The following is a 25,416-nucleotide window of genomic DNA, read 5'->3' on the forward strand; positions in this document are numbered from 1 at the left end:
GGTTTTGATCACATCCCTCCAATGAGAAAACCCAGTCAAACTCAAAGGTAGCAACTCTACTCGTGGATAAGTAAGTAGATTGGATAACCACTCTCCTCAGGTTTAGATTTCAATCAACAAAATGCTTCATATCATTAATGAAATGTCATTATATGCCACATATTTTGGGCAGTCTGTTTCATGAATTATCTTCATAATGCACTGAACATTCACAACCTAAAATAGCTGTTCCACCCTTTAATGGGTGACAAAAATTGCATCTTTAAGAAATATACCAACAGAAAAGCATATGTTCTCTTCAAGTCTTTTTTCTTAATCTGGAATTTAATGGGTGTGCATAGGAAGATGTTCAGAAAGAAAACTGGACTGATACAGTCTATAAGTAACTTTACGTCTCCTACCTTTTTGAAGTTGGAGCATATCTAGAGCATGCATTTCCATCCCAAGCACAATAGGGGTCTCTGGCCAGGCAGCAGTCTGCACAAGCCTTCCCATACGTATCACATCTGTGCAGAGAAAGCTGAACCAATCCATCTCTGGAACCAATGTACAATTGTTGCTGCAAATCAGGCAAAGCAAATGAATTAGAAGCATCTTTCAGGCCCTGCTTAAGAATGTTCCTCTTCTGAATACCCCACTCATGGGCCTAAACCTTCCACTACTTTAAAGCACAAGGGGGAATGACAAAATTCAGTCGCTTTCAACTCCATCAAGCTGGGTGGTTGGCAGAATGTCTGCAGTACTAGAGGGGTGGCATTGGTGCAACCTTGGCAGAAATTTAAGAAGGTCAAAAACCACCTGCTCAGCTTGAGGAATTAAGATGTCAAATTCTTCCTTGGTAGTCGAAAATGTACATTGGTCAATTATATCAAGTGCAGATGCCATAGGGGAAACTAATGGTGAGAATGACCTCTTTAGATAGTTCTTCCTATGTAGGAGGCCTGAAAGGAGCTTTTCAACCTTGTTTCAGGGAGTTAAGGGAGTGTTTTCTTTGCTATTGAAGTGCTCTCCCCCTTAAAATGTAACTGTGAGGTAGTGCTGAACAATATCACACAAACCTCCCTTGCCTGAAGTCCAGACGTCTGTGCTTAACCAATTCACCTAGATTTTGATATCCTGAGGTCTTGTATTAATTTCAATAGTATTTTGTGAGCACTTACTATGTGAAGAGCACTGCACTAAGCACTTGGGAGAATACTATGTAACAGAGTCCATGATGAGCTGTTCTCACCCAAGAACACCCTGAGAGATATTAGGTTTTAATGAAGGTAAAAAATATGAACAAAGTCTGAAGTGACAAGGAAGCAGTGTGGCATAATAATAATAATAATGATAATAATAATAATGGTATTTGTTAAGCACTATGTGCCAAGCACTGTTCTAAGCACTGGGGTAGATACAAGGTAATCAGGTTGTCCCTCATGGGACCCACAGACGTAATCCCCATTTTACAGATGAGTGAACTGAGGCACAAAGAAGTGAAGTGGACTTGCTCAAAGTCACACAGCTGAAAAGTGGGCAGAGCGGGGATCAAAACCCATGAGCTCTGACTCCCAAGCCCGAGCTGTTTACACTAAGATGGGAGTCCAAAGGATCAGCATTCAAGTCTTGGCCCTGCCACTTGTTTGCTCTGTGACTCTGGGCAAGTCAATTAACTTCTCTGGGCCTCAGTGACCTCATCTGTAAAATGGGGATTAAAGACTCTGAGCCCCATGTGGGACTTGGACTGGTCCAACCTGATTATGTCCTCTAGACTACAAGCTCATTGTGGGCAGGGAACATGTCTGTTATACTGTACTCTCCCAAGCACTTGGTACAGTGCTCTGCATACTGTAAGGTTTCAATAAATATGATTGACTGACTTGTATCTACTCCAGAGCTTAGAACAATGGCTGGCACATAGTAAGTGTTTAACAAATGCCATTAAAAAAAGCAATGAGTGACTCTGGAGTGTAAATGTGAAGCCAAGGGCCAGGGGAATGCCGTGTCCTTTATTGTAGTGAGACCAGTACATTCAGCTCCAGGTAATGCATGAGTACAATTTATTAAATATGATTTGTAGTACTTTCATATCTTTTAATTGTGTGTTTTTTAATGTGTTGGTGATCAGATTGAGGTGATTATTTCCATAAAGCTCAACTAAGCTATTTTTTAAAATCTACTTTCAATCCATCTATGAAATTCACTGACATCCCACTGGGTGCACAGCACTAAACTAGGTGCTTGCCATAGTGTAATTAGACATGATCCCTGCTCTCATCTAACCAGGTTATCCTCATATTCAGATGGGCATTCAGGATAATTGAGTTTAAAGGGTTTTCCATTACTGTGGAAGTTAAGGGAAATTTAAGGGACCCGAGGATAAGACTGGGTGCCCTAGCTGCCATATTTAGTCTTTCCATCTGGGCAGCATTTTAACTGGGAGATACAGTCCTCAAAATGAATGCCTTCCTAATCACAAATGGGGCAAACATAGCTCCCGGCCTTGTAGGTGAGCATTGTGCTGGCCAGACACAAGTGTATGGGGATATTTTCCAGGACCAGGATAACTAGCCCCAATTCCACAAGGAACCCAGCCCCAAGGCACCAAGGCAACCAGTCATGTCAGTTGTTTTACCTGTTTCCAGGACAACCAGTCCAGGGAAGTGAAGGGGCCCAGAGCTGGGTTCTTACTGTATGAGCCCCCAACACAGTGAGGATGAAGGGAACACATATCACTCCCTTAAATCAGCTAGGGGATGAGCAGGAACAGGAAGTGTGCCACGCTTCCAGTTCAGTTAATTGGCCTTGGTCTTTCTGGCCCCAAAGAGCCTTGCTCTCTAGAAGAATTCCCCTGTCTGAGCTAGGTAATATCATTTACCTATCACTGAAACTCTAATGTGGGACTCCTAAACAGAAGGGGAAAACTATTTTAATGACTGTGTGACGAGTGGCATGATCCTTCATGTCCCTGAGCAGACATTGTAGTCTACATCTAATTGAGAAAAGTGACATTCTGCTGCTGAAATCTTTCATGCTGTTAGAATCATCCCTTGGGATTCCCCAGAGGTCTTTTCTTCAAGACTGTGATTATGGGGCAACAGTTTACACATGTTTTAATAAAATAAGCATGGAATTTACCTGCTTCAAAGACATCTCCATATTCAGGATTACTGAAGGATGCTGAAAATAGAAGTGAAGTATCAGTCATTTTATTCCTCAACTTCTATATTTAATGAATCAATCTGGTGTTCTTTGTCATGTTCTCAGTAGCTAATGGCCTCATCACTCTAGATCCATTTAATCCATATGTACAGAAAGGCAGAGGTAATGTTAAGCCAAGTGAAAATCCTTATGGCAGCTATAGACATGAATGAACATATTAACAATTGTCCAGAAATTATACACAGTCATTTAAAAATACACTGTATTATTTTTATTATTTTTTACTCTAATTACTTTTGATGAAAAATCTACCATTTTCTCTGTGATGTTTACAATCTGGTTTCTAAAATCCTTCAAGAGGTTTTAATGCTTTACACTCTAGAAGGTCTTCAAAATGAGGAATTAGAGCCTTCTTCTGTTGGACTTTCAAAGATTTAAAAAGACCAAGTTTGATGTGTTTTTTTGATCCATTTGAATTTATTTGTTGCATTTAGTAAATGCTGGAAATCCATCTACCTTTCTTAAAACCCACTCAAATTTCTGGGTCGTTTTTGTTGGAAAAAGTCAACAGCATTTGGTTCCACTAACTCCTCCCTCATTAACACCATCAGAATTCATTAAGCAAACAAGGTCTCCTGAACCACAAAGTACTTGGACCCCTTTAGAGATACATCTTGCTTTCTCTAAAAGTCTTGCAAATTTTATATGGAAGTAGTCATGATCTAGAATCAGAAGTCTCACAAAATTAACTTTCAGATGGGGGGTGGGGAAAATCTAGAGACCAAATCTGGATATTTGATAGGATATTTGATTAAAGATTCCTACTTTACTATAATATTAGCTCTAGAAAATGGAAAGTTCTCTCATTTTTTTTCTTATATCCATGTTAGAACAAAATGACAATTCGATTTTTATTACCATTAATTTTTCATATTTACAGCTCACTGCACACTAAATACTAAGGTGAACATAATAACCATATCAGACATAGTACTTTCCCACATGGGGCTCACAATCTAACAGATAGGGAAAGCAGGTACTTTACAGAAGGGAAAATTGAGGCCCAAAGATGTTAAGTATACACCAGATCACAGGAAGCAATGGGACTAGACCCAGGTTTCTTGATTCCCAATCCCAAACTCATTCCACTAGGCCACCTTACCTCTTTTGCAAAATTTGGTTACAGGATACCGAATGCCAGTGAAATTCTAGAATCCTTTAGGCAAATTCCCTCAGCTCTATACTGGATAATCCCACAATAGCACTTACCATTTTAATTTGATGGGGAAGAGAGGGAAAAGGAATAATGTATATTATTTCCTTTATTGTGTTCCTTTCCAATTGAAATAGAATCTGTACAGTGGCAGAGTGTCTGAGCTAAGATCACTTTGGGCCATAATTTGACCTTGCACATTTGTGCTGACTGTGCATTTAAAGGACGCAGCAGTAAAGGGCACTCAGAGGCTCTTAATTCAGTGGCAGACCACAGAAGAGAGCTGGCCACTGTCTCAGTGATATTTATAATTGGCTTCCAAGGCTTTGGAAGAGAGACATTAAAAGACTAAAATGAAAGAGCACACTGGGCAAAAGACACGATGTATTAAACACATGTACAGTTATTTTATCAATTTCCCTGGCTTTTCTTTGAAGTTGTGGATACAGCCTGTCGATTTGAAGCTTACCTTGAATATCTGTAACTCTTCCAAGACTACCTCTTCCATATTCCACTTCTCCTTTGTAATGCTGACAACTTTTAGTACCGTTCCTATGTCTGAGACAAAATGTATTATGTCAGAACCTGCTGTTCGCGTTTCAGTATTTGAAAAGGAATTATAATATTTCTAGCCATGCTGATATTCCATTAAGTTTATACCATCTCCATATGGTGACTCTGACTTAACTGCTAGGACTCTAAAATGGGAAAACGGTTTCAAAACTTATTGCTTTTCAAGGGGAAAAACCCTGAAATTTCCATTCACTATTTTTAAATGGCATTCCTTACCATTTTGAAGAGAACTACAAGGTTATGTTGTAGGTCTGCTCAGATTTAAGTAACTTATCTTTGCAAAATCGTTGATTTTGACCTTAAAAACAATGATGATCAAAATTAAACTGAATAAAATGTCATTCTGGGGAGTAAGTCATGGAGTATCACTGCATTTCCAATTGATTCAATGGGGTGACATGCTATAAGGAAGATAATCAAGAAGAATTTACTAAATATTCCTACTCAGAAGCAAGTTGCAATATGTGTACTTAACTGATGATGCTAATCTTTCCTAACATTGTGGGAGCACAATTCACAGTACTGCATGTAAACGAACTTGAGCTAGGCAAAACCTTCTGAGTTATTTTGTTCCTGTTTTAATAAAACTGGCTACGTTATCTTTGAAATATTAACTTAAAGACTCATTTTCCATATGCTAAAATTTAAATATAAAACACAATACGGACGTATGCTTCTAGTACTGTACTCTCGCTACTCAGTTGTCGCAGTTGAAATTATATAGCACCACCTAGTGAATGCATATTATTTAACAACCCAAAACTTTATACTATGCTGTTTTAGTTGTAAGATTGTTGATGGCACGACTATGTAGCCCCCCCCACCCAAAAAAAGATAAAAAAATTCTTGCTGTAAACTCCCAAAATGCAAATTCAGTCTCTTTGAGGAGCAACAATACTCTCCAATGAAGCTCCTCAAGTAGACTGAATATGCATTCTGGAGCGTGGCTCAGTGGAAAGAGCATCGGCTTTAGAGTCAGAGGTCATGGGTTCGAATCCGGACTCTGCCAATTGTCAGCTGTGTGACTTTGGGCAAGTCATTTAACTTCTCTGTGCCTCAGTTACCTCATCTGTAAAATGGGGATGAAGACTGTGAGATGCCTGTGGGACAACTTGATCACCTTGTAGCCTCCCCAGTGCTTAGAACAGTGCTTTGCACATAGTAAGCACTTAATAAATGCCATTATTATTATTATATTAATATATATTGAATACAAATTCCACATACTTTGAGCACTTATTAGTGATGAAATTATTTATTAAGCACTCTGTGCAGAGCACTGTATTAAGTACTGAGAAAGAATATACAAAGGGAATTAGACAAGGTGCCTGTCCCTTGAGGGGCTCACAATCTAAAAATTTTATGAGGAAGTGAATCTTTTCTAATTTTCTCCATTCCCTTTATTTCTACTTTTGAATAGAGACATATTTATCTGTAAATGTTTTACGTATTTGAATAATATGCATTTACTGTTTTATAGTCAGAATCTACCCGAAAACATTGCATAGGTAATATGAGTGACCTCCAATTGTCTAATAGAAAGTGTTTTTTAAGAGGTCACCTGCATAAAGACCAAATTTTGGAGGAATTGGAAGTGTTTTCCTTGAAACAGTTTTCAGTTTTTTTCATCTAGCTTCTTTCTATTGATGGTGATGACCATAACAATAAAGAAGCTTTTCCATTTTGAAGACAATTTTAACTGTGTCATTACATTATCATTTAAGTGGATAGGCAGGTTGTATGACCCTAAACAGGGGATCTCTTAAGGTAAAAGAACTTTGACCTAGAGGTAGGAAAGATATTCCAATCTAAAACCTTATTCTATAAATCACATCTCCCTTCTGCCCCAAGCAATGCAACCACAGAAATGTCCTATTTCTTTTAAAAGATGCTAGCTTTTTGCAGACTGATTCTGTAGCAGGAAAGTCAAGGGTCATTTTTCCACACTGTAGTCTTTGCAATATGATGCTTCCCAGGAATATGAAAGTAAACTTTGAGCATACCTGTTCCAAGAAACATCACATCATATTGGCCATCTTCTGCCATGACGTGATCCACCACAATTTGGGTCAATCTGTAATCCACGTTGATTCTAGTAAAGGAAGGTCCTCCTGAGACCGGGTACACTGATTTATACATCACAGGATGACGCTTTATAAAGCTAATGACATCATCTGGGAAATCCCGTGTTGATTTGATCAGTGGGTCATAGGTTTTGCTCGGACACTGAAAAAAAGGAAGGAAACAATCTTTTAGATATCTTCCTACTTTAAAGGCTGAATTGCATTTTATCTGAGGAAACTGTATTGGAGATTTCTTGGAAATTAAAGCTAAAATTAAATTTGAGGAAACCTGAGAAACTAGGCAGAATCACTCATGAATAGTGCGTAGTGCTGAATACACCCATTTTTCTCTGTCAAATAAGCCTCGAATTGTATCAAATAGGAATGAGTAGCTTATGTGTGTTAGAGGCTGCTTACACCCAGAGTCGACTATAAAGGTTTAGTCTAGCTATTTCACCTGGAGGGTAAGGCAGGCAGATTAAGAGGCAAACAATTGAATGCTGTTTCCTATTGCTTGGAGGAAGTTTTTATCAGTCCACGAAGCATTTTTTTGCACGTTTTCATCAAGAATCATTTTGTTTTCTTTCTATTTGTCTTTTCCTTTCCCACCCCATATAAGGTCCTGGAAGGCAGGGATCAACCAGGTCTTCTAGTTTTATTTTCTGCTTCTAAGCACATCGAGAAGCAATGTGGCCTAGTGGAAAGAGCGTGGGGTTGGGAGTCAGAAGGCCCTGAGTTCTAATCCCAGTTCTGCCACTTGTCTGCTGTGTTATTTTCTTCAAATCACTTCTCTTATCTGTGCCTTAGTTGCCTCATCTGTAAAATGGGGATTAAGACTGGGGCTCACAGTCCAATCTGATTAGCCTGATACAGTGCTTAATGCAGTGTCTGGCACATAGTAAGTGCTTAACAAATAGGATAAAAAAGCACTTAGTTCAGTGCTCTACACATAGCAGTATTCATACACTGATGAGCATCCTCAACACCAAAAGCATTTACTGAGTGCCTACTGAATGCAGAGGACTGTATTTAGTGTTAGGGAGCAAAGTAGAAATCGTGGTCCCTGACATTGAGGTGCCTACAAACTAATGACTTTAAAATTCTATCAACACCTCCTGTGCATCCCTATTCTTTCTTCTCCTATTCCTTACTTTTTTTAAAGGATTTTAATATATATTTGAAGTTCCACAATATACTTGTCTCCTTTCATTAATCCATCTCCTCCAACACACACGGGTTTATCAGAGGAGGCTGCACCCCTGAGGTCATATTCACACAACAGAGAGCCAGGAAAGAGAAAGTGGCCAGTGACCAGGGAAAGGGGCTTTCTGGCTGATGATCAAGACAGCAGGTACTTGATCCAGATCTATAGAAAAAAGACAGAGGAGATCTTAACACTTCTATTTTGGCTGAGAGCAGACCTAAGTTGAATTCATGGGATTTTTAAAATGGCAATTCCTGTAGTTGTAAATATGATTCAGCCCCATTTTCAGGGTCTCATGCTTCAATCGAAGATATTTCCCAAGAGAAAATGCATGCTCATGTGTTTAAATCATCTTCACTATATATAAATTTTCAGAAGCCCAAGAAAAGTCCAGTGACATGAAGAGTTTTCTCACGAAGTGATTAAATGACTGTCTAGACAACTGCATCTTAACATCTGCAGTCACAAGCTACATTTCAGGAAACATGCTCATATTTCAATATTTTGTGAATAAATTCCACATTGGAAGAAAGAACTTATGGTCCTTCAGAAATGAAAATCACATAATGGGACAATTAGGCCATGAAACTGAAAGTAACCCCTGTCAAATATGTTGAATTACTGCTTTGAGCTCATCAGAAGAAAGTCTCAGAATGAATGCAAGGCATTTTTGCTTATTATTAGTGAATGATCTAAATTACAGGAAAACCCTCACATTCTTTTTTGTAAGTAAATCAAAGCGTGCTAATTTGAAATCAAAAGAAAATCTGTTATTAAAAGAGAAATGAAATATCTGGGGAAATTGTCCGAAAGTTTTCTTGGAAGAACTGTATTTCTCAAGTCAGTGGAGCAATTTAAAATCATCCTCACTGATTTTAGAAAGTTAAGGACAATGCTTTGGGCCAACTTAGGGATGGATAAAACAAACTAGCAGGCATTGTTTTAACGTATCTAGGGCATCATTACAGTTCTTCACGTTTTGTCAGTGTCATTGTCCTCTAGAGCTTTATTAGCAAGTCTACACTGCCCTCTGGTGGCTGAATACGGAAAGTCAAAACTAAATTGTTTCCACGTCCAAATTTTAAAATCCAGCTGCAAGATCTTCAAAATAGGGACAAGCCACTTTTGTTTGGTAGGCAGCTGTTTTATATCTACAAGAAGTGGTGTCTTCCAAACTACAATTTTTTTCCCCGGTTTGATTTTTGGAATGTGTATGATTTTAAAGGACAAATCCCTAAATTTGATAGTATTTGGTAGCAGTATTTCTGGAGTGCCATCTGGAATCCATGCATTTAACTGAGCTCTAGGGAAATAAAAATGAACTGGCAGTACCACACCCAGCAATAATTAATGCACTTGGATGGTAAAATAGCTGACATTTTCTGGCTGGACGGCTCACCACAGAAGGGTATATAAGCTATACTTCTGTTTATTCTCTTGGTATTGACACCTGTCTACTTGTTTGGTTGGGGGTTTTTTTTGTCTATTTCCCTCTTCTAGACTGTGAGCCCGTTGTTGGGTAGGGACCATCTCTATAGGTTGTCGATTTGTACTTCCCAAGCGCTTAGTATAGTGCTGGGCATACAGTAATCGCTCAATAAATACGATTGAATGAATGAATGAAAAATCCTCTTGCTCAGCTAGGAAATTGTACACATTAGGTTTGATGAAAATTATTAGAACAGTTTGGGAAGATAATTTGATTCTGAAATTATTAGTAACAAAATAGAAAATTTGTGATTGCCACTAATATTGGCTAGGCAACTGTCAAATACCATCATTAAGGGAACTATAATCATTTTTATTCATTCAATTATATTTATTGAGCACTTACTGTGTACGAAGCACTGTACTAAGCAGGCAGGTACTGAAAATAGCCATCCAGATCAGTGGATATAAAGCTCAAACTCCAATTATGGACTGTAAGGTACAGTTCAGTAAAAAAATCCAAAAAAATACAAAAAATACAAAAACAAACCAAGTCACCCCAGAGATTTGAATGGTTTAGCATCTCATTAGGTAAAACACTGGTGTCTGTCACCCCTTTCAAAGACAAGTGTTGAACTTTGAAACACACAGAACCAAAAAATTTATTGGATTCCAGAGATGTAAATTTGAGACATAAAATGCAGGATGTAATGTCCCAACTTTGTGACCATGAACTTTTCTTATCAGTGTTAATCAATTTTGCAGAGAGATAAAATGAAAGGAAAATATCACTTATATTAACTCTGAAGTATTAGAGTTAACAGATCCTCTCCATTATTCAGCCCTGATCCAAAGCATTTGGAGGGAGTACAACAATACAAAAGCTTAAATCTGATTTCAGTTGGCTTTCATAAAAGCATCCCTCCTTTGAAAATGTACTTTGCCAGTAAGTTCATCTTTGTGGCATTTTGCCAGTATTTGAAAATGATCTTTATCCTTAAGGTTGTTGGGCATGGTGATCTCTCATATTCCAGTCTCTATCGTGCTTTTGCAAAGTGAGTCCTGGGGGTTTGAGGTAGTCCGATGAGATTTGGAACCAAATCATGTTATTTCAATATATTGAAGCCAGACAGATTTTTGCTTTGATATCACAGAGTGAGGCAGCTTGACAGATCTAAAGATCTGTAAAAATTTGAAGTGAATGAGCTGTAGGTGAGAGTCCCTGACTGGCCTCAGAAAATTTTTTTAAAAAAGTTTAAAATCATGATAGCCAATTTGTAATTTTTTTAAATATCACTGACATTTATTTACCGTGAGAGAAGCCAGAGAAACTCCCACTGAAACTAACTGTCCCTGGCACTAAAAATTTAATATCTTTCCCTTTGTATATTTCTTTTCCCTCTGGTGCTCATCAGCACCTCTTCAAACACATTGCAGTGTGTTATTTATCTCCACTGTCTGGAGACATCTGGGGGTCTTCCACCACTCTGCCTTCTATAAGTTTTCCAAATAAATCACTTCAGTTATCTACTGCCTGTTTGAAAATCTGGATAAGAAAGCCCTGAGATAGAAGGTATTACCTGAACTTTGGAGAAAAAAATCCACACAGTTAGTCTCTTGTTGGATGCCTTAAAAGCTGGCAGAGGGCCTTGAGAGGCTGTGGAACCTGCCCCAAATCCCTATAGGTTAAAAGAGTGAAGTGACAGGGAGACAGTGATGGCTGAACTCCTCCGTGGGATTGGCAATTGTTCAGGTGTTAAAAGTGTTGTACTTGGCTGGACCAGTTGTTTAAAGAGGAGTCTTTAATAGAAAGAGAGGGAAGCAATGGATAAGAATGGGAGGGAGAGAGGGGGAGAGGGAGAGAGGGAGAGGGAGAGAGGGAGGGAGAGGGGGAGAGGGAGAGGAAGGGGGGGAGAGAGGGAGAGAGAGGGAGGGAGAGAGAGGGAGGGAGAGGGAGAGAGAGAGAGAGAGAGAGAGAGAGAGAGAGAGAGAGAGAGAGAGAGAGAGAGAGAGAGAGAGAGAGAGAGAGAGAGAGAGAGAGAGAGAGAGGGAGGGAGGGAGGGAGGGAGAGAGATCTTTGCATCCCATGAGAGACCTCTGCACACTGGCAAGGCACCAGACAGCTGTTTAAGGTTTTCTCCACCCGTTGTTACAGGCTGCCTCTCTGGGTCGCGTTTCCTTTAAACTAATCAGCAGTGGGCTTAAACAGAGGGGAGATGTGTCACAGTAAGTGACTGAGCACATCAAAATAAATCAGACCTGAGCTGTCTGCCAACAGCTGGGAAACCCCGGGGTCTTTAAAGGGTTATGTCCAAGTAGCACCAAGGGCAGACCTGTCTTTAATAGCAAGGATGTTAGAGGTGTGTTTACAAAGATGCAACCCATCTATCGTTTCCATCTAATTTTTCTGGATCTCACCAGAACCCAAATCCCCCCAAACTGCTGAGAAATGAAAGGAAAGTACATGTTTGGCAGAGCAGTCTGAGCTCTGAAAAAACACAAGATGCTGAATTCAGCCCAGAGGCCTAAGGAAGAGTACATGGGACTTCAAGTCAGTTCAGAAGTTCTCTCATGTGGTTTGAATTATTAATCGTGTTTTGCCCTAGCTGCTGCCATTTTTAACAGAACAACTTCTGAGCATCCAAGTTCACAAAATACAGGTTGTAAAACTGCTCAATGGCTTCCTGTTCTGCCTAGCCACCATGAACCTGGTACTGTTTCAATAGGAGCCCCAATGAGAATAGTATTCTGGTCCTGGAGGACAAGACAAGGGCTCGGAATGACTTACAGAGCATTAAACACATGACCAGAAACTCACAGATTGAAGCTGAATGTGGCTAACGGGATATTTGGAGGCTTCAGCTTGACCCTGAACTCTGTAGATCAGACCTAAGCTGCCTTCATGAAATGTTTACACTTGAGGAATGAGGTTCTTGAAAGACCCAGGCATTTTTTTGAAAAGCTGAAGGGTTTGGCCAACTGAAGAAAACTGTTAGTTCAGGTGGCGATGGATTTTAGCTGACCCCTGTTCACACTTTACCCTGACCCATGAGATATGAAGGCTATCCCTTTCCCTTCCATGCTCTCACACAGTGCACATTAGGAAACACCAGGGGAGAGCAACAGGAGGACTACTCAGATGACCCTAACTTTGTAAGTGGCTTTGTAAGCTTACTCCTAGCAAAAATGCCAACCTTCCCCACCAACAAAATAAACTTTTAGAAGGGCTGAAAGGTGAGGGGTGAATGAGTTTAAGGAAATTCTCAATCCATTATTCACAACTAGGAGGCCACAGAAAATTTCACAATAGAATCTACTCAGACACCAAAGGCTATGGAGAGTGTTTAATAAGGCACAAAGAATTGAGAGGAAGGAGGAGTAGGGGAGTTTAAGTAGCATAAATCCAGTGTTTAGACCTAACTTTCCCACCATACTACCATTCACCCTATCTCCAAAGGGTGTAGTCTTGATTTTCTCCTTGTCTCCTTGCTCTCTTTCAACTTTTACATTCACTTTGTCACTAAATCCTATTGCTTTTTACCCACAGAATTCCCTGGATTAGCCCTTCCTTTCTATCCAGATGGCAACCAACCTGGTCCAGGTACTTGTCATATCCTTACTACTGTATTAGCTTATTCACTGGTTTTCCATTTTCCAGTCTCTTCCTATGCTAGTCCATTCTTAACTGTTGCCTGGATCATGTTTCTAAAATGCTAGTATGCACTCATTTCTCCACTCATCAGAAACCTACCATGTGGCCTATTTCAGTCAATTAATCAGTCATATTTATTGAGCAATCACTGTGTGCAGAACACTGTACTAAGAATTTAGGAGAGTAAAATATGAGAGAGTTGGTAGACATGTCCCTGCCAACAACAAATAAAAGCTGAATCTACTGATCCTTGCTTGACCTAGTGGATAGAACATGGGCTTGGTTGTCAGAAGAACCTAGGTTCTAATCCCAGCTCCACCACTTGTCTGCTGGGTGGGTGACTTTGGGCAAGTCACAATTTCTCTGCGCCTCCCTTACCTCATCTGTAAAACGGGGATTAAAGATTGTGAGTCCCATTTGGGACAGCACCTGTGTCCATCCTGATTTGCTTGTGTCTATGCCAGTGTTTAGTACAGCGCTGGCACACATATAGCGCTTACATACCACAATTTGGTATTGTGTTTCCTATGCTTCATTTTTGTCTCTCTCAGCTCCAACCTCTGCTTACCTCCTTTCTTCAATATAGAACTCACTTCCCCTTCAAATTGGACAGATTGTAGTTCTCTCCACCTTCAATGTGCTTCTGAACTCTTACCTCCTCCCATGGATTTTTTCATAATTATGTTCAGTTCTCTTCAGGTCATTTTACCTCACCACCTCTGCACCATCTCCACACTTATGTACTCACTACAACCCATACCACTTCTGATGATTGATTTATTTACTCTACTACTTAAGCACTTAATCAGTGGCTTTTATTGAGTGATTTGTGTATACAAAGCACTGCACTAAGTGCTTAGGAAAGTAAAACAATAGAATTGGTAAATGGGTTCCCTGCCTACAGGGAGCTGACAGTTTAGAGGAGGAGCTTACATTGACTCATCCCTCTTCTCCAAGCTGTTTTCACTCCTATTCATTTTTTTTTTGGTCTGTCTCCCATGCTAGATAGTAATTTCTGGTTGGCAGGGATTGTGTATTCTACGACTGTCCTGTGCACAGTAAATACTATTGATTGATTTGAGTGATAGCTACTCTGCCCTTCTGATGCTTATGAGGAAAAAGATGATGACAGGAAATTGCCCTGAAACCAAGCTTTTGGTATTTGAGTATTCGTCCAAGTATACCGGCTAAATCCCCATGAATATATAGAAAAATTCTAATATCTACATAGCTTCTAAGGCCAAAATGAAAGATCCAAAACAACCGCTCATCCCAGCAAGCATAACTTAGATTTATGATTTCTGGCAGACTGTTATTTATTACTACTTGACCCTTGTCTCACTCTTAAATGAAAATACCTGGTTGCACATTTGACTCTTCCTTGTTTCATTTTTCTTAGTGCTTCTCATTAACACTAACCTGCTGGAACACCCAGCAGGGGAGGAGGGTCGGAATCAAAATTCAGTGTGATGGAGACAAAGCTTCAGATCTCTTAAACAAACAGTAGAGGGCAGCCAACCATTTGAGTTGGAAAAGGGCCTTGTGAGTCGTGCTGAGATAGTGGCTCAGCATTTTAAAGGAATGATATCACAGAAATATGGGGAGTTTATCTTTGACAGCATGCAACAGGAAACACAGAATTTTGTCAGCCCTTCAAAATCAAAGTGGTCATGACATACACTGCAAGCTGCAGTATTTACTTAAGCGAAGTGATAATGTCAACAGAAGGCAGAGATAGGATGAATAACTCTGGCTTCAACCGCAGTGGCAAGGGGAAGCAGGCACAAGTATACGAATTAAACTTCAAAGGAAAGATGGTCTCAATATGGTATTCCTATGAATTTATTTACAGGCCAAGTGATTAAACAAAGGCGGTAAAAGCAGTGGGAGTCCTAACCACTATCACAGAAACAGACCACAACTCGCTAAAGTTGACTCCTTGAAGTACAGCTGGGAGTGCAAACCGGTTTTCCAGTCTCAAAAACTTTATTCCAGCTCCCCCAAAGTAACCACCACTGAACAGACATTAGTAGGTACTCAGCATATTTTTAGGAACAATTATGCCCAAGAAGAATCATCACATTAGCAGAACTGTGGAAAGTGAGATGGGATTAAAGAAAAAGATTTGGAGGGACTATTCCAGAAAAATAATCAAATGGAAGTCTGGGGGAAAGCTGGCTTGTCTACTATAATTAGTCTGAGTTAGGGATACACAGCAGAGTTGAGTACTTCAATAGACCTGATGTGGATAAAAGAGCCTGAAACTCAGAGTATCTAACAAACTATGCCAACAGATCATATGTTTGAATATACAGTATCACTTCTCCATAGCATGCCAGTTGATATAAAAATATCTTTCCACAAAGTTGGTTTCTCTCATATAAAAGTAAAATTCATGCTTACCTATCATAAGGAGGGGCTAGACAGACAATTACGCACCATATCTCTTCTCATACACATGGTGTCCCTTATTGCAACATCTGCTTCTAACCACAGTTTGGCTTTTCTTTGGAATACTACACTCCTAGGAATTTATACCTATGTCCACTCCATGGACATATCCTATCACTGAGCAGGGAAGATGAAGGCTATATGGGGAGCACACCTATTCAGAATAGTTTGGCCTTTGAGAAAATATCTATATTCATATTCTTTCCGTGCTTCATCCAGGTATTTGGAAATTTTCATCTCTTTTTTTCACTTGAAATCTGACCCAAAAGGGATCCAGATGATTAAAGGAAGCTTACATCTTGAACCTCTGGATAGTGGAGATGGCTAAACTAACTTGTAGCTGGATCCTCATCAGCCTTTCAGTCAATCGTATTTATTGAGCACTTACTGTGTGCAGAGCACTGTACTGAGCACTTCGGGGAGTACAACAGACACATTCCCTGCCCACTTTGAGCAAACAGTCTAATAATAATGGTAGAGTCAGAAGTTTTTTCTATGTGCCAAGAACTGTTCTAAGTGCTGGGATAGATACAAGGTTATCAGGTTGAACCACGGGGGGCTCTCAGTCTTAATCCTCATTTTACAGATGAGGCAACTGAGGCACCGAGAAGTTAAGTGCCTTGCCCAAAGTCATGCAGCTGACAAGTACTGTAAGCCCGCTGTTGGGTAGGGACTGTCTCTACATGTTGCCGACTTGTACTTCCCAAGCGCTTAGTACAGTGCTCTGCACACAGTAAGCGCTCAATTAAAATTAATACGATTGAATGAATGAAGTAGCGGAGCCAGGATTAGAACCCACGGCCTCTGACTCCCAAGACCCTGTTCTTTCTACTAAGCCCTGTTGCTTCTCTAAAGAAAGTATGCTTTGCTCATTTGCACACCAAACCATTTGGATAAGGCAGATAGTCCCCTCTGGGTTAAAATTTTTGTGGGAGTCAGAGGGTCTAAAATTGCATTTACTGTCATTAAATAAAATAGGTTAGTATTCTTTCAGACTGCAGCACTGCTACTTCCATGTGGCAATTGACTGGTCCTTCTCACAGTGAGTCGTTATTGACTCCACACTGTAGATTGTGGCAACTTTCAAAAGAAGAGGAAGACAGGTCCTATTCTTGATGAATTATAATCTGACAGAGCCATAATTCGTAATTCAAATATGCATACACAATAAAAGATCCCCAAAACATAAAAGAAAGCATATAAACACTTGGAAGATTAATCAGAACCCAAATGTTAGAAAATTGTATGATAAAGGCATACAACTAAATGCTGATGGATTACAGGTCTGATTGGATCCAGGTGGGTTCACTATGGGCAGACCCCATAGGAAAGGAGATTTTTGCAGGACAAAAGGTGTCAGAGAGGGTTAGAAAAGCTGCCATATCAACTGAAGCCCCAACAAAGTCTGGATCTGCCTAATTAAACATGGTTAAACAGGAAAATAAATAACAACAATGATACTAATGCACTGAATCAACTCTGGGCCTTCCCTCAATCTATAAACTGAACTTTCTTTATTAACATTTCATGGAGTTAGTTTCTCATGGACATGTGAATTTTTTTCAGTAAAGTAGGTACATGCTTAAGTGTAGGTTTTTGGAAAGCCTCCACCTGTTTATCTTTAAACTCCACAAACATTCCCAGCAGTATGGGGAGCAGAAATAGTGATAAAGATCAGTGCAGACAGGGTCTCTAATTCACACTTCCTCAATCATTAATTTCTTCACACTGCACATGTGTGAAGAATCTAACAGGAAAAAATGTGTACTCTCCTTCCACTGAAAATATTCAGAGGCCCACAGGCCTTGCCTGGGTCTTAAAGCCAGAGCAATTCAATCAGTCATATTTACTGAGCACTTACCTTGTGCAGAGCACTGTTCTAAGCCCTTGGGAGAGTACAGTATAATATAGTTGGTATGCCCACAAGAGGACGAGTTTACAGAGAGTTCCAACTTTGCCTTCAAGGTTGGAAATTGTATTTTTCCCCCTTTTAAAAAAAATCACCTGCAGAGCTCAGACAAAAAATATTTTTTTCAAATCTAAATAAAAGTTCAATTGCATTCATGAAACTAGAACGTATCCCAATTATCCTCGTGAGGATGGAAATCCAAGAATGCCTAATTTAGCAAATAAGGTCATCTTGGCAAAGATATCAATAATAAGCATCCTTTGCCTTTACCAAACCCATTCCAATTAAGAAGATTATAATCATTAGTCACATGATATCTAATGAGGAAAGTCCCTATGCTGCAAGTTTATGATGAAGAAAATGAATCTGTATCAGAGTTGGAATAAGAGCTAGGGTTACAATCTAACAGTTCTTATGTCTACCACCCAAAATTACCCTTCTCCTGAGAGACTGAAAAATGCAATAGGGATCCTTGGCTTAAATGCCCATGTATTTTCTTAAAAGCATGGGCTGAATTTTTAAAGCAATCTAACACCTGTTTCCTAGACTACATGCTATACGCTACCCTAACCTTAAAAAATAAGCAGGGTTCTTCTTCATTATTAAAATGTTAACAGCTAATGACATTTCAGTTAACCTTATGGTTTCTTAAGTTCTTGGATACTTGGCAATGAAATATTTCTGGTAATATCAACAACCTAGTTCATCTGCAGAAGAGTTTCTTTAGGAAATCATTTAGATGTAAATTATACTAAAACCGGCTTTACTTGAAGGGGTACAGAAAACAAAATGTATCTCTCCTGTTACAGCCATTTAGAGAGGGCTGGTGATCATTTTTAAATGGTCACTAATATGAAAGTATAACTGAGATCTGATGTTGAAGTGACCATACATCTTTATGGTAGGAAAATGCCTGCATGAGATCAATTTGTTTTTCTTGGCACCTTTATATCATTTACAAAAATTTTCCTTTCCAAAATACTAAATGTTTCAATGGATGAATCAAAACAGAATTATCTGTTCATTATAGAATAGAGAATGTATGTACCCTAGTGGAAATGGCTTGAGTTCTAATCCCCGCTCTGCCACTTGCCCATTCTGTGACCTTGGGTAAGTCATTTAACATTTTTGGGCCTGTTTTTTCATCTGTAAAACGGGGTACCTGTTTTCCTTCCCCACTAGGCTGTAAGCCCCAGGAGGGATCAGAATTGTTTCTGACCTGATAGTCTTGTATCCACCCCAGTGCTTAAAATAGTGCTGACCACACAGTATGCTCTTAATACCACAATTATTATCATTACAGGAAATATGCCCACAATCAAGAAATTGATACTATCCTTTAAGGACATACTCTGTGCCAAACACTGTACCGAGTGCTTGGGAGAACACAACAGTTAGTAGATCCTTGCCCGTTAGGAGCTCCCAGAATAGCAGGGTCTGAGAGAGCCATTGAAATAAAATTACAGGAGGGGGGATTCAGATTATGAACTAGTTTAAAACTAGAGGTGAGAAGCACTAAAATGATCAGAACATTATCACCAGTTAGTATATGGCACTATCCCATCCCTTTATCTAAAGAAAAATGGATGGGTATCATTTTACAACGGACAGAGACAGAAAGAGCAAATCATTCAATAGTTAAAATGGGCACGTACTGTACCAGGCCGGGGATAAGGAATCCTTCCATCATACTGCACCCAACGATGGTCAGCACTTTCTTTGTGAGCATATGGACCATTGAAAACAGCTCTAATGTCAGCCATGCTGTACACACACACAGCGGAACCCTTGAAGATAGAACTGTAAGAAAGGGACAATGTGGGCAAACAGACATATTTGCAAATCCTTGAATTGTTTTTAGAGGTAACCCTGCATCACAACATTCCTTTTCTGAAAATGCAAAGATGACCTAACTTAAAAGATGTCCACAATCAAGAAAATCCAATGTGATTGATGGTGAAGGCTTAAAGTCTTCACCAGTAGGCTCTGATTATTCATGTATTGTTCCATTTTATTACAAATAAGGTAAATTCCCAATTACCCAGAAAATATGTAAGTAAGGACAGCCCAGATATGCAGATCTAGATCCTGAATGAGAAAGCTTCCCCAAACACGTTTAGATTTATTTTTCTAATTTCTAAAAGACAGAAATATATTAGGAATTGCAAGTAATAGTGATAGAGTTTACTTAGTTGAACACTTCCATTATTTTCACTAAAAGGGGCAACATGGATGGGTCTGTGGGACCCACAATTAATATCACTCCTTCATAAGTGAATTTCACCATCAGTGGTAGTCTTCTTTGAATGTGAAGGACACCTCTATACCTCATTTAGGGAAGCAGCAGCAGCATCTAATGGAAAGAGCACAGGCCTGGGAGCCAGAGGATGTGGGTTCTCATCCTGGCTCTGCCACGAATCTACTATGTGACCTTGGGCAAGTCACTTCACTTCTCTGTGCCTTAGTTACTTTATCTGTAAAATGGGATTAAGCACCATGTGGGACCGGGACTGTGTCCAACCTGATTACCTTGTACCTATCCCAGCACTTAGAACACTGCTTGGAACATAGTAAGCACTTAAATACCACAATAGTCAGTATTATTTGGAGAAGAGGAGTTCCAAGGATTTTTCTGTCTCTTACACCATCAATGAGACTAATAAAACTACAGCAGGTAAATCTGAACCCACCAGATGAACAAGGAGGTCCATGAAAAATCTAGGTAACTCCATTTTTTGGACAAAAGTGCTACATGAATTTGAGATAAACTACTGCACTTTAGACTCTGGATGTTTACTAGAGTGTCTTTAAACTTGATACATTTCAAAAACATCATAGTTACATACCTTTGAATTTTATATTATAAATGACTTTATGTCTGTCTCCCCCTCTAGATGGTAAGCTCATTTTGGGCAAGGAATATATTACTAATTCTGTGGCATTGTACTCTCCCAAGCACTTAGTACAATGCTTTGCACATAGTAAAGTAAGCACTCAATAAATATCACTGATTGATTCTAAATATACCTGGACATAAGCTTGGGAGTCACTGACTTTTTTGATAAGGTGCACCTTAATGAACAGTTTAAACTCTCAGAGTTCAAAAAATTTGCAAGTCAGTAGACAGCATTATTCAAGACACTGAGGTAGTACAAATATAAATGATGCTTTCTACAACTGATGGTGAAAATATACACATACAGCAATCCTGTAATAGGGTAGACTTTCTCTGTCATTTTTTGGGAAATGAAAGATAATTTCCTATGCATCTGAATACCACAATGCATCCTGTGACTCAAAGAGGGCTCATCTTTTATTAGCTGAGAGAAATTAATCTCAGCATGACAACTGAGCCAATGAAGGTCAAGAATTGCTAACTCCGTAATTAATTATTTTGTGATGGCATTAATGGGAATCACAGAGTGGTGATATTGAACAGGCAACAGAAGAAAAAGGATCTGTAACAGAATAAAGAGGCATCCCTAGATACCATATGTACTACATGGTGTCTCAGTGGTTGGATTTTAATAATCTGTTCAGGTTAGATGAAGAGATAGGCATTCAGTATTACCAGTCTCCTGATGACAACAATTAACCACATTAAAAACAAAGATTGCCTTTTAACTTCGCTCTCTGGGTGGCCATGAAAAATCATATGAAAGGGCAAAATTCCCTACGCACTTCTCTCTCCCTAAATGTGCAGAATTCACACTGACTTCAAAGAGATTTCTGTGAATGGGTAGAGAGGAAGGTGTTAGGGTGCTTAGGGCTAATACACTTAATTTGAGTAATTGAAAACTCTATAGCAGGCCACATGGGACAATAAGAATAGGACTGAAAGAATAGCTTCTTGGTGAGATAAATATTTTAGTAGCTTTGTTTTCAGCCTATGTAAAAGGGAGATTAGCTGCTAGTGCATTTTGTTGCAAGCTGGGTTAGAGGCCCAGTATTTCAACTGTGAGATTTCTGATTTGTCACAAAGCCTACTTGATAGTCAATTTGCTGAGGTCCACTGCTTCCCTTTTTTCTCCTCCACCCTGGACTCGGGGGCTAGGGGACAGATTTTGGGGGTGGAAGTATTAAGGTCTTCCAAAATCTTATTCCAGAGAGATGTACTTAATGATTTAAGATTTGTTTTTTTTTAATGTGTTCAGCACAAATGTTTCTGGCTTTGAAATAAACTAAAAACTATCTCCCTTAGGTACAATTCTTAACCTTGTACAAATGAGAATGACTAGGTCATTCCTAAAATACCTTAATCGCTTAGACAAAGCTGATGGCCAAGCAGTCTGAAAGCCTGCTTTTTTATTATCAAAGGGACATAAAAGTAGATATGATAACAATGTGCACTGGATATGGTATGAAATAACTCCCCTGATCCTGATATCTTGCGTAATTTGAACATTAATTTGTGTGGAACTATTTTAAATAAATTCAGTAGCAGCCGAAACTATACAAACTAAGAAAAGAGATGGAATTTCTTGTCCAATGGGAGGCTGATTACTAAATAATTGAATATCAATAGTGCCATGTTCCTTCTATTGTGCTGCCTCACACTTTCATTCATTCAGTTAGTATTTATTGAGTGCTTATTGTACTAAGAGCTCTGTACTAAGCACTCAGGAGAGTATAATATAATAACAAACCAACACATTCATTGCCCACACTAGCTCCATATTACTCAGCCAATGATGCATATACCTATTTTTTAATGGCATTTGTAAAGTGCTATTTGTACCAGGCTGGCCATTAAGGGATGGGGTAGATAAGATAATTAGGTTGTACACAGTCTCTGTCCTACATAGGTCTCACAGTCTCAATCCCCATTTTATAGATGTGGTAACAAACACAGAGAAGTTAAGTGACTTACTCAAGGTCACACAGCAGACAAGCTGTGAAACAGGATTAGAACCTAGGTCCTCAGACTCCCAGGCCTGGGCTCCTTCCACAAACCACACTGCTTCTCATTATCTGACTTTTAGATATCCACATTGATATGAGTTTAATAAATTCCTTCAAAAATAATTGGTCATTGAATAGAATTGGGCATGCATGTGTTTGGGATAGTCAATACTCATTTTGCTGTTATCCAAAATCATTTAAACTCACTACTATCCTAAATAATGTAATTGGCAGAAACTATGAACATACCTAGTTGTAGTAAAAACTCCATACACCACAGGATTTCTTTCATCTCTTGTAGGAAGTAGAAAAATATCCTCTGGAAGAGAAAAGACATTCCAATTAATCAATGTGGAAGTTTTCCAGTTTGGGAAAAGTATGTTTTTTGTGTTAACAATACAATAGTTCTATATGTCTATTAAATCAAATTGGTGAGCCCATTTAATAAAGATTATGCATGCTTGGAGGTGACTACGTAGACAATCATATGTCTTGATATGGGTGAAGAACCAGAAAGAAAATCGATGTGACTTACGAAGCTCATCAAAGTGAGTATCTGCTCCGTCATTGCCAGGTATTGAACATACCAGCCTGGCTTTGAGGAAAGTTGTCCACTTATTTATCAAACTACGGAGGCCTCCGACATCATTCTGTAAAGAATAAAGAAAAAATTTAGTGATATTAGTTGTGTCGGTAGCTAAATCACATCCTGCCTCAACTACCACATCAGTCTCATTGCTTACCTCCCTGTCTTGAGTCTCTATCTGGAATAAGTAGACTATTCCAAACGAACCTCAGGCTACTGCCTGGATTGTTTTTCTGAAAAAAACATTCAGTCCTTGTCTCCTACTCCTCAAAAACCTCCAATGGTTGCCCACAAATCTCTGCATCTAAAAGAAACTCATTATCAATGGCTTTAAATCACTCAATTAGTTCTCCTCTTCCTGTCTAACTTCACTAATATCCCATTACAATCCAGGCCACACTCTGCTCCTCCAAAGACAATTTGGTCACTGTACCTCGATCTCATCTGTCTTGCTGAGGACCCCTCACTAATGTCCTCCATATAACCTGGAAATCCCTTCCCCTTTCTATCTGACAGACCACACTTTTCCCCATCTTCAAAGCTTTACTCAAATCACACCTCCTACAATAGGTCTTCTCTGACTACCCCTCATTTATTCAACTTTTTGCTTTCCCTTCTGTGTCACCTCATCTCCATTTTAGAGATGAGGAAACAGACACAGAGAAGTTAAGTGAGTTGCACAAAGTCACAGAGTACGTAAGTGGTAAAGCTGGGAATAGAGCCCAAGTCCATTTAACTCCAACATGGCTTAGTGGAAAGAGCACGGGCTTGGGAGTCAGAGGTTGTGGGTTCTAATCCCAACTCTGCCACTGTCAGCTCTGTGACTTTGGGCAAGTCACTTAACTTCTCTGTGCCTCAGTTACCTCATCTGTAAAATGGGAATTAAGACTGTGAGCCCCAAGTGGGACAACTTGATAACCTTCTATCTTTCCCAGCGCTTAGAACAGTGCTTGGCACACAGTAAGCGCTTAACAAATACCATCATTACTATTATTATTTGAGTGGCTACCCAATAGTAACTTAGTGATACCTTTGTTTTTAAACAAATTCAACCTCTGAATTTTCCGTCTTGAAGGCTTGAATGAATAACCTTTTCCAAATTAGAGTGACTCCTCTTGACTATACTACATTTTTGTTTTTGTTCTAAAAATCCCAAATTGAAAATCCTGATGATAGTAGTCAACTAAATAGCTTTCATCTTGGGCAGCCAGCAGTTCTGAGTCATACTTGATTATGTGCAAGACTGGATCATCAGCACTGGATCCTGAAAGCAGTGAATTCCCTTAGCATTGAAATAGGGCTTCCTAAACAGCTACTAGAAGGGGCATGCATGAAGAATCCATGATTTTAAATTGAGTGCCCCGAGAGGGACAGGGACCATGTCTAACTGGCATCTGAATAGTTTTTTCCCAATGTTTAGTCATCAATTGTATTTATTGAGCACTTACTCTGTGCAGAGCACTGTATTAAGTGCTTAGAAGAGTCCAATGTGACCAAATAAATAGGGAAGCAGCATGGTTTAGTGGAAAGAGCCCAGGCTTGGGAATCAGAGGTCGTGGGTTATAATCCCGGTTCTGCCACCTGTCTGCTGTGTGACCTTGGGTAAGTCCCTTAACTTCTCTATGCCTTAGTTACCTCATCTGGAAAATAGGGATTGAGACTGTGAGCCCCATGTGGGACAACCTGATTACCTTGTATTTACCCCAGTGCTTACAACAGTGCTTAGCTCATAGTAAGTGCTTAACAAATACCATAATTAGTATTATTATTATTACTATAACAGACACATTTCTTGCCTGCTTAGTATGCATAGTAAGGCCTTAACGAACATCATTATTAGCAGTATTATTACCACTACTACTTACAGGACTAAAGCAGTTGTTCTAGGGTGAGAAAAGTGGGGGTCATAGATGCAGAGGGACCAAAGACTGGACCCCAATTTCAGTCAATTCTGCTTAGATGTGGAGCAAGGTAGACTAACATGGTGTATAGACAGCAGAGATAGGGAAACTCTTTCCATGGGAAAAATATTGGGAAATTTGGGATGAAAAAGTGAGAGGTACTTGGAAATAGAGCATTAGTTGGAAATAGTGCTTTACACAGCTTAAGCAAGTGCTGCCATGGAACCTTCTGTGCCCTTATGCTAAGTGGACAATTACCTCAGCAGACCCTGAGGCACTAAAAGCAGTAAAAGTTTAATAAAAAGCTGGGTTTTTTAAAGAATAATATAAACAAAGCAACTGCTCTCTCACTTCATCCAATCCATCCATCACCTACCAATCTATAAGTAC

The 25,416-nt window shown here is 39.3% G+C and overlaps 1 protein-coding gene across 2 annotated transcripts in view; it reads right to left on the minus strand.

Annotated features, from left to right (window-relative positions):
- Positions 1–25,416, minus strand: part of SEMA3D (semaphorin 3D) — a 178,885-nt gene that overhangs the window by 20,225 nt on the left and 133,244 nt on the right. For both annotated transcript variants that reach the window (XM_038741265.1, XM_038741266.1), the window contains 7 exons: positions 23,075–23,189; positions 22,789–22,858; positions 19,293–19,437; positions 6,934–7,156; positions 4,827–4,915; positions 3,121–3,162; positions 402–559 (listed from right to left, as the gene is read on the minus strand). In XM_038741265.1, the coding sequence (XP_038597193.1) occupies positions 402–559; positions 3,121–3,162; positions 4,827–4,915; positions 6,934–7,156; positions 19,293–19,437; positions 22,789–22,858; positions 23,075–23,189 (842 nt within the window). The remainder of the gene's footprint in view (positions 1–401; positions 560–3,120; positions 3,163–4,826; positions 4,916–6,933; positions 7,157–19,292; positions 19,438–22,788; positions 22,859–23,074; positions 23,190–25,416) is intronic.

The sequence above is a fragment of the Tachyglossus aculeatus genome (assembly GCF_015852505.1).
Source record: "Tachyglossus aculeatus isolate mTacAcu1 chromosome 12 unlocalized genomic scaffold, mTacAcu1.pri SUPER_6_unloc_1, whole genome shotgun sequence".
Taxonomy (NCBI): domain Eukaryota; kingdom Metazoa; phylum Chordata; class Mammalia; order Monotremata; family Tachyglossidae; genus Tachyglossus; species Tachyglossus aculeatus.